This window comes from Colletotrichum truncatum (assembly GCF_014235925.2).
Source record: "Colletotrichum truncatum strain CMES1059 chromosome Unknown Contig_0003, whole genome shotgun sequence".
Classification (NCBI taxonomy): domain Eukaryota; kingdom Fungi; phylum Ascomycota; class Sordariomycetes; order Glomerellales; family Glomerellaceae; genus Colletotrichum; species Colletotrichum truncatum.
In genome coordinates, this window is record NW_027222400.1 from 2,228,466 (window position 1) to 2,243,853 (window position 15,388).

General features: G+C 52.0%; 5 protein-coding genes across 5 annotated transcripts; 2 read left to right on the forward strand and 3 right to left on the reverse strand.

Moving 5' to 3' along the window:
• Positions 1 to 1,893: 1,893 nt before the first annotated feature.
• Positions 1,894 to 2,488, forward strand: CTRU02_205501 (uncharacterized protein; the record flags this gene model as incomplete). Its single annotated transcript, XM_036722799.1, has 3 exons — positions 1,894 to 2,054; positions 2,116 to 2,322; positions 2,377 to 2,488. The coding sequence occupies 3 exons, from the start codon at positions 1,894 to 1,896 to the stop codon at positions 2,486 to 2,488; spliced, it is 480 nt and encodes a 159-aa protein (XP_036585696.1).
• A 1,355-nt stretch (positions 2,489 to 3,843) lies between these two features.
• CTRU02_205502 (succinate dehydrogenase) lies at positions 3,844 to 5,701 on the reverse strand (the record flags this gene model as incomplete). The annotated part of the gene is made up of 3 exons (XM_036722800.2): positions 3,844 to 5,071; positions 5,132 to 5,574; positions 5,657 to 5,701. 3 exons carry the CDS (start codon positions 5,699 to 5,701, stop codon positions 3,844 to 3,846), a joined length of 1,716 nt encoding a protein of 571 aa, XP_036585697.2.
• A 1,400-nt stretch (positions 5,702 to 7,101) lies between these two features.
• Positions 7,102 to 8,075, reverse strand: CTRU02_205503 (succinate dehydrogenase iron-sulfur protein; the record flags this gene model as incomplete). Its single annotated transcript, XM_036722801.1, has 3 exons — positions 7,102 to 7,422; positions 7,471 to 7,622; positions 7,715 to 8,075. The coding sequence occupies 3 exons, from the start codon at positions 8,073 to 8,075 to the stop codon at positions 7,102 to 7,104; spliced, it is 834 nt and encodes a 277-aa protein (XP_036585698.1).
• Positions 8,076 to 8,726: 651 nt separating this feature from the next.
• Positions 8,727 to 10,031, forward strand: CTRU02_205504 (5-azacytidine resistance protein azr1; the record flags this gene model as incomplete). The annotated part of the gene is made up of 2 exons (XM_036722803.1): positions 8,727 to 8,796; positions 8,857 to 10,031. The coding sequence occupies 2 exons, from the start codon at positions 8,727 to 8,729 to the stop codon at positions 10,029 to 10,031; spliced, it is 1,245 nt and encodes a 414-aa protein (XP_036585699.1).
• A 1,357-nt stretch (positions 10,032 to 11,388) lies between these two features.
• CTRU02_205505 (uncharacterized protein) lies at positions 11,389 to 12,143 on the reverse strand (the record flags this gene model as incomplete). Its single annotated transcript, XM_036722802.1, has 3 exons — positions 11,389 to 11,516; positions 11,575 to 11,898; positions 11,951 to 12,143. 3 exons carry the CDS (start codon positions 12,141 to 12,143, stop codon positions 11,389 to 11,391), a joined length of 645 nt encoding a protein of 214 aa, XP_036585700.1.
• Positions 12,144 to 15,388: the final 3,245 nt, after the last annotated feature.

Genomic DNA, 15,388 nt, shown 5'->3' on the forward strand with positions numbered 1-15,388 from the left:
CCGCCCGCCTTTGATACGAAACCTGAGAAGGCTGTAAAAGAGACAAGGCCACATGGGCAATGGAGTAATACGGGCGAATTCATCAGGCGATAGTGTAGGTCACTTTAGCCGACCAAGGTTCTACTCAGCGCCTCATGTCTCAATACCAGTATGTGCCTTCCATGTCGGTGATCCCCCCGCAATGCCACCGTCGTATCCTTGTCTTAGCTGACAGCGGGAACGAAAAAGAGCTGTTGCTAGGTTTCAAGGCAAGGTAAGGCACACCCAATGTCTTGGACAAGCTTTCCCAATTGGGTAGAGGGGATCCAACTAGGAAGTTGATGAGCAAATGTTATTCATAGCTCCTGCACGTTGCGAATATTTCTTTTCTTTCTAACCGGAATTAGAGGCCCCGGGCGAGCTTCTCTCGTACAGAGAAGTATCCCTTCATTTTCTCTACCCTCCTGGGTCCATATATGCACAAAAACCCGATCTCGTGTAATTGGACTGATGTCATTTAACCGTCAGCCACTAGGCGGTCAACTTATTCTCAAGCATAGGTCTTTGCAGGCCTCCGATGGCATTCCTTCCAAATGGGGGAGAGCATTCGCGACACCTCAGGTCATGCCAACAAGGGCTATAGTGTCGCCCTCCCCGAGCTGTCATGTCATGGCCGCAGTTGGGTTCCAGTTAGGACTGCCGCCATTGAACCGGTTCCAGCAAGATACGGAATGTAGCCCAGCTGAGGACAAAAGCCTTCCTATACACCCAGAATTCCGTACTAACGGACCGAAAAAAACCGTTCTAGCCTAGCCTGTGTGTCTCCTCCGAATGCGACCCTTCGGATATCAAGGGTTGTTAGTCCCTACATACTCTCCCAAGACGTTCGCCAGTAAGGGGTCCAGATCGACGCCCCCTCGAGGCAAGTGGCTTGGCAGGAACGAGAAGCTGGGGGGCGTACCATCTAGACTTTTGTGTAAGCGACAAACCAACCACAGACGGACATGCGCCGCTGTGCTAAGCTGCCTTGCGACTTCCTCATCCCAAACAAACCTCCAACAGCTTTCCAAGCCACTGCTGGATTGATCATTGGTGATGATTTAGTTTTTCCCCCTTTAGTTCAACTCAACAAATTGGCCGTTTGCTTAATAAACAAAACTTTCGTACTGTTGGTAGTCATTTTCGCCGCCCAAGATATCTACTTCAAAATTTACAGCAACAGGTACTACAAACAAAGAATCAATGCTAGTGTAACTCTCTACAGTGCTTGTTGTTTTCTTTTACCCTCTGCAATACAGGATGGACTCCATCTGATAGGGCATCGATAAGACTGGAACGCTCGAAAACAGCCGAAGACTGAGACCTTGACCTCATTGCCAATCGCGGATCATGAACGGCCACCCATTGCTCCGCTCACCTGCTCATGCGGCGCGCGCTACTTCTCTTCCCCGTCCGCATGCGCTCTGTCTCCCTTCCATCCATTACAGCCCTGTGTGATAGAATATCGTATCTGGTCTAGTCACTTTGGTCTTGGCACACACACCGGCACAGGGTAGGCACGACTTGGCAGATATCGAACCAAAGCCACCTCGCGGTTGTGCAAACAATTGGAGCGCCACTCTCTGAAAGCTGGCAAGGAAACTATCCTTAGTTGTGGCCGAGACAGTTCGCAAATCCACTTCCGTTAGCCTCCGTCTTCCCGCTTGGGAGGCTATTCCAGTCGGTAGTCGGGCGACTCTCCGTTGGTGGATGTATAACGTCAAAGGCCCAGACATGAGAGTATAAAGCAACCTGGATGTCCAGTCTAAATCAACAGACTCACAACCAACTCAACACCAACCTGAAGCTCGATCATCGACTACACGCGCCATATACCAGAACTTATTATCACTCTTACTTACATCACAATTGAGGATGCTTCTTAGCCAGTTCCTAGTATCAATCGTGAGCGTTGCCGGCCTCGCCACTGCCGCTCCACAGGTCGAAGCTGGCGACAAGAAGCCTCCTACCAAGTGCCCGCAAACCTTATGCATCGACGGCATCAACCCAGCCTGTCCCTCTGTCAGGTGGGGAGGGTAAGTCACTTTCTCTTTGCTATGCGAACCAACAGTTTCGCTGATATTGGACGACCCATAGATGTTACGATACTTGCAAGCCGTGGACCAAGCCAAAAATGTCACCCTGCCCTAGGCCTCCCAGGCCGACCAAGTCCTTCACCAGGACGACTGCGAAACCTCCCTCTCCAACCACTTTCCCTCCCGAGCCGACATCTACCTCGGACAACTGCAGCACTCGCACTGTCTGTGCCGACTACATCAACAGTTGCGGTATGATGTACGGAGGGTAAGTTCGAATCGTTCCGCAGCCACGAGACCCGTACGCTAAGATTGATAAAAGATGCTTCCCCGACTGTAAGCCTTGGCCTTCCTTTGTGGCGCCTCCCTGCCCTACAACTACCCAGAGCGACATTGGCATGCCCTGGCCGCCACCAGCGGACCCTACGGCATGAAGGATCACGACCTGATGGGATGTCTGACGCAAAAGGAGTAAGAAAAAAAAGTGAAAACTAAAATGAATAGCAAAAAAATGAAATTAAATCGTGGCGGCATGAATCATGTAGTGTTGATAAAGAGATAGCAATGCTTACACCGTGTTTTTGGGATTTGAAAAGGCTCGAAGACTCCGCATCTAGACGTTGTCTCACCTGCATATGCTAGCGCCTGTCACCGTTCCCTTAGTCTTCTTCCTGTTTGTTCTTGTTTCTAGAGACTTGCTGGTACAGGCTTAGATGGATGTAATTTATAAAGCCACTTCCGTCTTGGCTGGCTGCCGCTTTTCGTTTTCCGCCTAGGTAAAGAGCATCATAAGAACGAACGAAGCAGAAACTAACGATGGAGGGGGCTGATAGCCTAGGGACATATCTGTCGGTGTACAACTCTGTGAGGGATGTAAGCAAGGTCAGACAATGACAAGAAGTGGTAACTTTAGTCTGGACAATGAGCAAACCCTTCAGAAGCTTAGCTTATGCAGAACAAGAAAAAGGGTATTATTAGCGGTGATGTGCAAAGATTACGAGGGCGCGCAGAAGAGGGGTGGGAGGAGAGTCAACTTGGCAGAAAAGTCAAGCTCTGGTCTAGCCCCCATAACATTCAAACAAACATCCGGAACATACAAAATAGGCTCTTGGGGGTTTCCCGAAGAAAGGGCAAAAGGTCATTTGCTCATGCAGAGCCTCAGAGTTGCATTGGCGACCCTACCAGCATGTTGACTAGTAAAACGGTCGATTTTGGTGAAAAGACGTGGGCAGCTGGGTTGATCTGAATCATGTACTCTTTAAACAAAATGAATTTCTCCTCCTACTTTACACGTTTTTAACTCCGGAGCCAAAGCCCAAAAGCCTGCGGTGTATGTACCAAACCCATACAGCCTATTCCGGAGGGTAGGTAACGTATCCCCCACACGGCTTCATCCACGATCATTAACTTTAACTATCGTGGTATTATGATTGCCTTCCCCTTCTTCCTCCACTGCTACTTTGTCTTGACATTCCAGTTTGCATCCCAAAACACCCCGACACCCAGTCTATCCAAACATTTTAGTACACACGCTTGAATGGAGGAACAGGCTTGCACTCGTTCTCATCCAAAGTGTTGGCAATGACGCCACGGTAGCCGAGCTCGACCTTGCCGTGAGGCTGCTTCTGGAAGGACAAGGTGTGCTTCATCCAGTTGACATCGTCACGATCGGGGTAGTCCTCGCGGGCGTGGGCGCCACGAGACTCCTTACGGGCAGCGGCAGAGGTGGCGGTTTGAGTACTGTAAACTGATTAGCATCTCACATGACGACTAAACACAACGGCTGTACTTACGCGCAAGTCAGGAGGTTGCGGAGCTCAAGGGTCTCAACAAGATCCGAGTTCCAGATCATGCTGCGGTCCTTGATGCCGACCTCGGGGAACTGAGCATCAATCTCAATCATCTTGCGAACACCCTCGTCCAGAGACTCTTGTGTTCTGAAAACGCTGACCTCAGTCTGCATAGCCTTCTGCATAGCCAGGCGGACATCGGCAGTCGTTCTGGGGCCCTCAGACGTGCGAACCTTGTCAAGAACCTCAATGTGCTCAGCACCAGCATCAGCCTCAATAGGCTTGAGCTTGGTACCGGGGGTGAAGTTGTCACGGATGGTGTGGGAGACGGCACGGCCGAAGACGACCAAGTCGAGCAGGGAGTTGGCACCGAGACGGTTAGCACCGTGGACAGAGACGCAAGCAGCCTCACCGCAAGCGAACAGACCAGGGACAACCTTGTCGTTACCTTGCTCATCAACGGTAATAACCTCACCGGTGTATCTCGTGGGGATACCACCCATGTTGTAGTGGACGGTAGGCAGGACGGGAATGGGCTGAGTGCGGACGTCGACGCCGGCGAAGATACCAGCGGTCTCGGAGATACCGGGCAGACGCTCGTGGAGAACCTCAGCAGGCAAGTGGCTAAGCTGCAGGAAGATGTGGTCCTTCTCCTCACCAACACCACGGCCCTCGCGGATCTCCATGGTCATCGAACGGGAGACGACGTCGCGGGAGGCAAGATCCTTAGCAGTAGGGGCGTAACGCTCCATGAAGCGCTCACCCTCAGAGTTGAGGAGGTAACCACCCTCACCACGGGCACCCTCAGTGATCAGGCAGCCAGCACCGTAAATGCCGGTAGGGTGGAACTGGACAAACTCGAGATCCTGGTTGGGAAGGCCGGCACGGGCGACCATAGCCATACCGTCACCAGTGCAGGTGTGGGCAGAGGTGCAGGAGAAGTAGGCACGGCCGTAACCACCGGTAGCCAAGACAGTGTGGTTAGCAAGGAAACGGTGCAGGGTGCCGTCCTCCTGGTTGTAGGCAAGGACACCGCGGCACTCGCCGTCTTGCATGATCAGGTCGAGGGCGAAGTACTCGATGAAGTAGTTGGTGTTGTGGCGGAGAGACTGGCCGTACAGGGTGTGAAGAAGGGCATGGCCGGTACGATCCTCGGCAGCGCAGCAACGGTAGGCCTGGCCACCCTTGCCGAACTTCTGAGACTGACCACCGAAAGCACGCTGGTAACTGTACAACAAGTATCATCAGCAAACATGCAAATATCCTCCGTGAAGAACTTCAACTCACATCTTGCCGTCCTCGGTTCTGGAGAAGGGGCAGCCGTAGTTCTCAAGCTCGACAATAGAGGCAGGCGCCTCACGGGTCATGTAATGAATAGCATCTTGGTCACCGAGCCAATCCGAGCCCTTGACGGTATCGTACATGTGCCATCTCCAGTCGTCCTCGTGCATGTTACCCAGAGCGGCGTTGATACCACCCTGAGCGGCGACAGTGTGAGATCTGGTAGGGAAAAGCTTGGAAATGCAGGCAGTGTTGAAGCCAGCCTCGGCAAGACCGAAAGCGGCACGGAGACCAGCACCACCAGCACCAACAACGATAGCATCGTACTCGTGGTCGATCACGGGGTATTTGTTGCTAACATAGGGAGAAGCTTCCTTCGCACGAAGAGGACGGTTCGCAAAGACCCGCGCGGCAGGTCTGGTCGTAGAGAATGCGCGCGCCTGCGAGAACTGGTTATTGTTAGCTGGAATGCTTCTCGCGTTCAACCGAGACTCCCATGAAGGGTTGCCACAAGAAAGGGTAGTAGCTTACAGCAGGTCTGGCGGCAAATCTCCTCAGCGCCATTGAGGAGGCCATGATTGATGCTAACACTGCTGCAGTGTATCAGTATGAGTATATCACCGTATTCGCAGGTATCAATTTTCGAGTTGCGAGGGGCGATGGCGAAAAACCACGATGGCCAGAGAATATTGAACGGATGGATGGATGGTTGGTGGATGGACGGATGAATGGGAAAGGTCGGGTTGCACTAACCGTTGACTAAAGAGAAAGATCAGGCCTGGGGCTTAGTGGGTTAGTAAACAGCCAGTAAAGCTTCCTGGGGTCAGAGTTCCCTACGCACCTTCAATTGGGATCGGTCTCCAGAACGAGGTGCTACCTCCAGTCGATGTCAACAACCAGGTGAAATGAGAAAGTACTGGGGAAGACCTGAGAGAGGTTTCTGTAGAGTATTCCACACTGCAAGTAGCCAATCACTGAAAGTGGATTGGTGATGACTACGGAAACCCGAGGTTAACCAAGCAGCCACACTCCAGAAACGCCACGTGTGGCGTCCCCGGGTTCACATGTAAGTCCCGTCAAATTCCGATTCCGGGGTATCATCAGGGCGACCGGACGAAAGCTTAGCCCTCACTGATCAACAGCTCTGAAGAATTATGTTTACCCGCAAGAACAACAATACTGCCGGCGCATGTTGGTCAATTGAAGTCACATTGAACGCGGCTATTCTCGAGTTCACACAATCATTTTTCTATCGATTCCTCCTCATTAATTGCGTTCAATTGCTCTCGCTGAGCTCTTAGTAGCACTACTCGCTCTCGCTGCGGCTCTTGCCGAATCGCATTGCCGAGGTGCGGGTGGAACTGGGTCCTTTGATGGAGCGCCCCAAGTCCATGACTTCACGACCAGGAAGTCGCCATCGCGAGTGATTATTGCATTGCCACACTTCATCGGGCGACATCAGTTGTCTGAATTTAGTTGATAGTTCAATGGTTAACTTTTATTGTGCTACCAATAATCAATTGGCGACTTTGCGCCGAAAAAATCGAGGCACGTGCCGAACAACTGTAATTAAAAAAGAAAAAAAAAATGATTGAAAATAGCTTTGAGGTTACCCCAGGTATCTATCGTGAAGCCGCCGTTCCTTGGCCAGCTCTAACGTGGCAACTTCCTTAATTTTTCTCTCTCTCTCTCTCTACTGCCTCCTTTTGCCCCCACCAATAAGCCAACATAGCAGTCTGGGGTCACACTCCTCCCTAGCTTCATTTCGTTCTAGCACGATTGGACACGGGTAATCTCTCATCAGTAGCCGCAGAATAACGGAAACAAAAGAAAGCCTGAATTCAGAATCCCCTTTTAGTGTGTCCAAGGAGTTCAAACTCCAGCCATGCTCGTAAAGTACACACTACCTAGTATACAGCCAATATCGCGCCGCCCAAGATTATGACTCCAACCCGTAGACAACATCCGCTCGCTTCTTAAAAAGCCATCTGCTTCTTGATTTCGGCAATAGCCTTACCGGGGTTAAGACCCTTGGGACAGGCACGTGTGCAGTTAAGAATGGTGTGGCAACGGTAGAGGCTCATGGAGTTGTCGAGAGCGGCCTTACGCTCAGCCTTGCGCTCGTCACGGGAATCGGCCAGCCAGCGGTAGGACTGGAGAAGGATAGCAGGTCCAAGGTACTCCTCAGAGTTCCACCAGTAAGACGGGCACGAGGTCGAGCAGCAGGCGCAGAGAATGCACTCATAGAGACCGCTCAGCTTCTTTCGGTCGGCGACGCTCTGGCGGTATTCCTTGCCCTAAGAAGAGTTAGTGTCTACTGGGTCAACAAAGGCGAATAAGCGTACATCAGGGGAAGGAGTGTCTCTCTGCAAGTAAGGCTTGATTGAGCGATATTGCTTGTAGAACTGGGTCAAGTCGGGAACAAGGTCCTTGACGACGTAGGTGTGAGGAAGAGGATAGACCTTGACATCGGACGCGCTCTCGGTAGGAATACGGCCTGGAAGTCATGTTAGCTACAATTCGTCATCTTCCGGGCCTAAGACAATGACTAGGTCAAGCCTCAGCCGCTGGACATTTGAGGCCACGTACAAAGACAAGCAAGAGTGTTCTGTCCGTTGATGTTCATCGCGCAGCTACCACAGATACCCTCTCTGCAACTTCTGCGGAAGGTGAGGGTAGGGTCCAACTCGTTCTTGATGCGAATCAAAGCATCCAACATCATGGGTCCGGTCTTGTTGAGGTCCAAAGTGTACTCCTGCATGCGAGGCTTCTCGGTAGGAGTGTCGGGGTTCCAGCGATAGATGGTGAACTTCTTCATCTTAGGCTCCTTAGTTGCAGGCACCCTATCGCTAGGGGTAGCCAGGCCACGACGAGGAACGGTGACGGCAGGGCGGAAAGCGGCCTTGGTGGCCGATCCGAGGATTCGGGAGGAAGAGCGGAGAGCTGCCATTATGGCGGTTGACGTAGAGAGGGATTGATCACAAAGATGCGAATAGAAAAGATGGCTGTTGTAACACCAGAAGGTATATGAGTGATTCCAGGTAGTTGGCGGGGCGCGGAGTGGGAAGAGGCGGCCAGTTCACCTTGAGATTATCCTACGAGTGGCGTTCAGGCGAAGTAAACCATCATCGAAGATTTGGCTGCTGCTTCCGAAGTTGAGTGTATCCGAGGTCTTAAGCTGGCCAATCAGAACTCCCGCAATGATAATACTAATGCCCCATACTGAGCATCTGCTGCTCTACCTTATGTCAGCCAGTTCGGGTAAACGCAACGCAGGATGTCTACCACAGTCACGTGATCAAAGGCGGGAATACGGCGGAGGTGTCATCCCTGCCAAATCTGGGGTGTTCTTTTTCGAATGACATCAAACCCGGACGTTGCATCCCTTCACTACAGCACCATATCGCGTATTGCCAGTCCAATTGTGCTCGTGCGCGTTGTGTTGCTTTGCTGCCTCTAGAGTCTTGATCTGGCAGCGCAGTATTGCCATGCTGTTTTCTGTATCCGTTTAACCTGATTTGCGGGCAGTTAACATGCGGACTGCGGAAGCACCGAAAACGCATCTTCACAAAACATTACACGTCGCCGCACATTGGAAGCAATGGCCGCAACGGTGATAGTCTTGCGCCAGCCTCTGGTTTTCTTCCCTAACTCAAGGCCTTTGACAAAAAGTATGGCCAACGTCCCCATTTCCTTCTACCGCATTGATAGAATGCTAACTGTGTGATTAGTCTGTGCCTCCTCTCCGAAATACCTTTCCCGTCAAAGAGCGACCTTCCCGGCACTGCTCTCCCAGCGCTATCTGTCAGCAACCAGAAAGATGGACTCCGAGTCGACATCGAAGCTCTCTTTCCACGTTGCAGCCTCATTCACTGGAAAGGACCGCCCATATGATCCCTCAACACACATCTTCCACTTCAACCCCTATAATCGTATCCAGCAGACTCGCAATAAGCGATCCCGACCCGACAGCGGCCACGATGCCTTCTTCGTTAGCAGAGTGGGCGACTCGGGGGCAGTAGCTATGGGCGTGGCTGATGGTGTTGGAGGCTGGGTCGATTCAGGAGTTGACCCCGCAGACTTCTCCCACGGCTTCTGTGATTACATGGCTTCGACGGCTTACGGCCACGGCTCGGCCAAAAACGATTCGACGACGAAAGGCATGGGCGATAAGGAGCCGCTACGGGCTCAGGCCTTAATGCAGACCGGTTATCAGGCAATATGCGAAGACGAGACAGTTGTCGCTGGAGGTAGCACCGCATGTGTCGCGGTGGCTTCGCCAGACGGAAATCTTGACGTTGCAAACCTGGGCGACTCGGGCTTCATTCAGCTCCGCTTGAACGCTGTCCATACTTATTCAGAACCCCAGACTCACGCTTTTAATACGCCGTATCAACTTTCTATTGTACCGCCCAGCGTAGCCGCCCGGATGGCGGCTTTCGGCGGTGCCAACCTCTGCGATTTCCCAGCTGACGCTGACGTCACGCAGCACAGTCTCCGGCACGGCGACATAGTAGTTTTTGCGACGGACGGCGTTTGGGACAACCTCTTTAACCAGGATATTCTCCGTATCGTTAGCCATGTCATGACCTCTACTGGTGCATGGCTCAACAGCAAAAATGGGGTAAGGGTTGTGGATAACCTTAGGCCATTTACCAAGCCGTCCGAAGACGCTACAGAGCGACCTCCCTCAAAGTTTCTCACGCTGCAAAGCGTATTAGCGGCGGAGGTTACAGCCGCGGCCAAGTCAGCCAGTCTTAATCGCAAGATCGACGGCCCCTTTGCCAAGGGCGTGCAAAAGTACTTTCCGCAAGAGAACTGGCATGGCGGCAAGATTGACGATATATGTGTCGTCGTTCTCATTGCGTCTGACGATTCCAAGGCCCAGTCCAAGAGCCGCCTCTAATACGTCTCGTGAGTTGTCTCAGGTGATCACCCCAGCCAGAGTCAACTGTATCATTATCAAAAAGCATGTTGTAGCTTCAGACAGAGTTTCCCACTTTTTGTTTTCCCGCCCTGTACGACCAAAACATAGACACTAAAAAGGAGGCGCCACCGCTGCGATTTTCGTCGAATGCACTGTATTCCTGTTCTCGTCTGTCCTGTCACATTGCGCTTCAAGGTCAGATATCGTGTACATAACAAAACAAGCAAGCCACCTCTGCGCAAAACCAAGCAACACGCATTGTAGCATATCATTTATCCATAGTTCAAAATATGATTTTTCCCTTTTATTTTTATTTTTTTTCAACACTAGAACAACACCAGAATATCGAAACGTTCTAAGCCAGAGTTTTTACGTTGACCTCCCCGTTACAGCCTCATTCTCCACCGATTAAACTTCACATTTTGGCTCAGTAGATCGGCAAGACAAAAACAAAAAGGAAGACTCCATTGATTTAGCTCATAAAACACGCGTTTTCCCGGTTTTCTTCTTTCGACTTGTCCTGGCGCCTGGTGGGAATCATGCAGATCGGAGGAGCAGAAAAAACTGACGTGGGTTGATCCATCCTCTCTCTCTCTCCCCTTGCTTCTTCCTACCTCCTTCCCCCCTTTTTCTCCTTACGGCTCCACGTTCGGCGTCAGCCTCTCCACGTGGAGAGCAAGTCTGGGTCAAAACAGTCGCGCCTTTTCTTGATTTTCTGGGGAATCTTAATGCGGGAGTGGAAGGGGGAGAAAGACCCTTGACTTTCTAAATGCGACGACGGATGACCACCTTGGGACTTTGTAAATTGACGACAGCGGTGGCGTTTGAATCCTTCGCCACAATCGGGTATGCCCCAGACTTTGCTGCAGGTTGGCATCTGAGTGGTTGTACGGACATGTGAGAGAAACCAGGATGTCAAGTCACCGAGGACGAACGGTCATGCCATGCATGTAGCCGGAACGGACAATGCAAGTATGGGAGGGAGTCTGGCGTCATACAATTGAGCTGTTACACGATCACAGATGACAGGTAATAGATTGAACCCATGATACTACTTAGAGCAAAAACCAAAAAGGTTAAGAGGCAACAATGCATCAAATTGCTGAATGACTATGCGTGTATACAGACCCAGTTGAATGTAATACACAGCTGCGGTACGCCATCCGCTATCATCCCCTTCATAGAAAGAGCCATGCTACTTAATCAAGCTAGACCCCAAATGCAACGCCTTGTCCTGATCGTTCCTGGATCGCATTACTATATATTAAACCCTTTTGTTCCCATCATATACCGGTCAAGGGACTCGAGACGGCCCTTCACGTCATCAAACACACGCTTACTGGAAGTAGAGCATGGCAGCGATGGTGAGGCCGATGAGAGCAATGGGGGAGCCAATGCGGCCAGCGTCACCACCAGGGACAGTGGTGGGGGCAGTGGTGGAGCCACTGGTGGTGGAGGAGACGCCTATTTAGCTGGTTAGCAAGCATGATCTGACATTTTCGAGGAGCTGGTGTTAACGTACGGGTGCTGGCGCGGGTGCTGGTGGTAACGGTAGATTCGACGGTAGTGGAGTTGGCAGCGGCGGTGACAGAGGCAGTCTCAGAGGCAGCGCTGGTGGTGGCAGCGGAAGTGATGGAAGCAGAGGAAGCAGAGGAGGCGGCAGCGGAGACGGAAGCGCTGGCGGAGGCGGAGGCGGAGGCGGAGGCAACAGCAGTGCCAGAGGCACCGACAATAGGGAACTGGTTAGAGTAGTTGGTATCGGTGCCGTCGGTGATCTCAATGGCGTATGTGTCGGCGGGCAGGCTGGCAGAGGGAGTCCAGGTGAAGGAAGAACCAGAGGCACCAGCTAAGATAGGGTCAGTGAGGTTGTCAGCCAGGAACGGAAGCAAGACACTCACAGGTGATGGCCGTAACGGTCTTGAGGTTGTTGCTAGGGCCGTTCTTCAGGGTGAGAGTGACGGGGCCCTGGGCGTCGGACCAGGTGATGGTGAAGGGCTCGCCAGCAGTAACGCTGAAGTCGCTGTTGGTAAGCTTAACAGCTTGAGCGAGGGCGGCGAAGCCGGCGACGAGGACAGCAGTGAAGCTCTTCATTGTGACGAAGTGGGCTGTTTCTTTTGTGAAGATTATAGTGTTGGTTGAGCGAGTGGAAAGGTGTATTAGGTATCGTACTACTGTAATCGCAAAAAAAAGGTCAACAACGAATGTCGGGAAAGGCTGGTGAGGAGACAAGAGAGAGAAGCAGGCGACGGGGTGAAGGGGGGACCAGGAGTAGAAAAAGGCTTCCCCGTCTCGAAGGCGTGAAATTAGGCGAAGGAACGATCAGGGGTAGAGCATGGAAGGGGGGTGTGCGGGTTCTGGCGGAGGCATGCGACTTACATCAGTAGGGTACCTGTGATGGTGGTGGTGTTGGTGGCACGGATCTTTTCCCAATTACTCGAATGGTACCAGGAAAGAGAAATTTGGATTCCAGGGCAATCGTGCTGCGTGGAGGATGTACGTGTATATCGACAGCAGATGTGTTGGGTTTTGAGTGTTGTGTGGAAGATGGATGGAATGAGAGATCATCAGACGTAAGGAGAAGAAGAACGCAAGAGAGTTTAATAATGACAGGACGGAAGGTGAGACAGAAGTGCGATGGTGCCCTTCCTTGCGGCATTGAGCAATGATGGAATCACAACAATAGCTCACACAGTAACCGCGATGCGCGGGCGGCGCTCCTTCTGGTGTAGTTTCGTGGGATACAACGGCGCAGGCATCACGGCGACGGCTCCCACCTGGGCGCGAGCTACTAGCACAAAGTTGTGGGCGTTGTCCAGTCGGCGCAATGCATTTCGTCGCAAATGAGAAGGCAGCTACGATGGCCTGGGCGTGTACCTCTTCCAGCAACCCCAGCAACAAGGGCTCAGCACTAGCCTGATCGGGACTGGGATGGAAAATTCTTGGAGGGTACCCCTGTCACAGAAAGGGAACCTGGTGAACCCAGGCCACACACTAACGAGGACCAAGCTTCAGGTTCCTGTTGGGCGTTTCCTATTCTTTCTTCACTGCTGCACTGTTGCTACTGCTGCTTCCTTCGGCTATTTGGTCTGTACCTAATGAATTGGCCACCCCTAAAGCTGAATGAGAGCTATTGGGGAGGCGTTAGCTGGGAGTGGCGACACCAGACAGCATGAGAAAAATCCTGTCCAGTCAACACTATTACTACCCAGTACACCATACTACACGATTGCGTGCCGCCGCCCGAGGCGCCAGCCAGAAAAAGTACTGTGCAAAAAGACTTTCTAGTTCGTCCCAGCGACTTTCGAGACTTGATCAACGTCTCCCCTCTCTTTGCCCGGTCTGGCTTCCCATGTGCCCCGGAGTCGCCCGGGCCTCCCTATTGGCCTTGGGGGCTGGGGTCCCTTGGGGGAGGGTCCTTTTCCAGCTTGAGGGGCAAGGCACCTGGACCTATACTTGGTTGGCCCTTATAAGTGATTGTTGTCCACCATCGCCTGTCACCTACGCTTTTTATCGCGATGCGATGGCACAATTCAATGGCCGAATGATCCAGTTCGCATCCTCTTCGCCTCAGTCCACCGAGTGACACCCACTAAAACCCGCTGGAACTGGCTCAAGCGGCTCCAGGACCCCTGCCTGCCCTGATTTGCGCCAGTACTGACTCTCGCCCATGTTCTCTTTACCCGCTCTGCTCGTTCTGGCCCGATGACGAGGAGGGTTCCTGTCGATCTGGGTGTTTTGAGGCGCAGCAAGGGAGGACTCATTCTCAACACCGACTGTCACGTCGTTCGTAAACAAGACTCTCGCAGGCTGCCAGTGACTTCCACCTGCACCTTCTTGGGTTATTGTTTGCCTTTTCTTTCGTTGGCGTTCAGAGGAATGTAGAGAGTATTAGCGTCCAGCCAGCTACGAGTACTTCCTACTTTTGATGTTCATGTTGTTCGCTGACGCCCAGCCATGCTCAGCCAGCAGTTGCGTGTGCAGCCAACAACGTCCATCCCTCCACCCTCCTTTCCATCTCGTGTTCGATCGCCCGAGGCCAAAACTCTACTTACCGCCGACCAGTAACGACCCGTCTGTAATCTGATCATCGATGCAGACTGGCCTTGACAGCTCAAGGTTCCCCCACCACGTCAAAAAATAAATAAATGGATGACGACGACGCATGCTGTAGGGTCGGGTATTTCCAAGCATCTATAAAATAAAATAAAACACACACACACATACACAAACGGCCACACCTTAATCCCTAACCCTGATGTACTGGGTCCTACAGATTACTTGGTGGCGACAATTACGTCTTCCCCAGCCTTTTTGTGTTTCTCCGTGTTCATGTCTAGTGGAAGATATTAGATCCTGGCTGTTTGTTTCTGCTAATGGATGCACCGACGGATGCATGAGACAGCGGTTCAGCTCCGGACGCAAGTTCCTTTTCCCCATGCAAACACTTAATTGATGGGGGCAACGCCTAGGTGAGAGAGAGGTGGCTATTATTCAGGTGTACTGCTCAGCTGTGATCATCGACGATAGTCTGGCACTTGGTAGTCTGTAAAGGGACAGTTTCCTACAGATCATGACGGTGAGAGCCTGTAACTCTTCCTCTTCCTACCTCATAATTACCTGATGAGGATCTGCCGAGGGGTGCCGGAAGAAGATTCTGCTATCCGTCTGCACCCGTTTAACCCGTGCCGCCCATTCCATTCGGCCCCTTTTTATGGGAACTTCGGTTTCCCCCAGCGTGGAACTTGTATACATTACACACATATTGCTGCGGATTATGTGCTATATATTCCATGTTGCACTGTCATATACTAGTAGGGCAAGGGCCATAATCTCGCTCCCACAGCGGCAGACGGTACAGTTCAGATGGTTTTATTCAATAAAATGCAACGACTTCGGGGCAGCCCAATTGCTTCCTTGCAAGATGCCAATATCTGAAGGGGGAAGAATCCAATTTTAATGCGCCCCGTCAGAGACCCATTGTGGAGACCAACATTGGCCAAATCTCCCCAGTATGCGCGCTATTTCACAACTTGCACCGTACCTGCATTTTGCGCCCTGGACCTTCGTACCTGAGTTCCAATCGACGGGCTCGGACACTAACAGTTCCCGGCTTGCCCACAGTCCCTGACCGTACCCTGTCCCATATCGCTGTACGTACATGCGTCTGTTCTCCATATCAAACCCAAAGACCATCCATCTGAAGTAGAGCCCTGATGACCGACAACGGAACGCGCTGTAGCATCAGTCTGTCACCTTATGCGTCGAATGTCACCCGAACGACTCGATGCATCGGTCAGTACCAACCTTGTTTGCAGTGAAATGCAACTCCGGTGAGC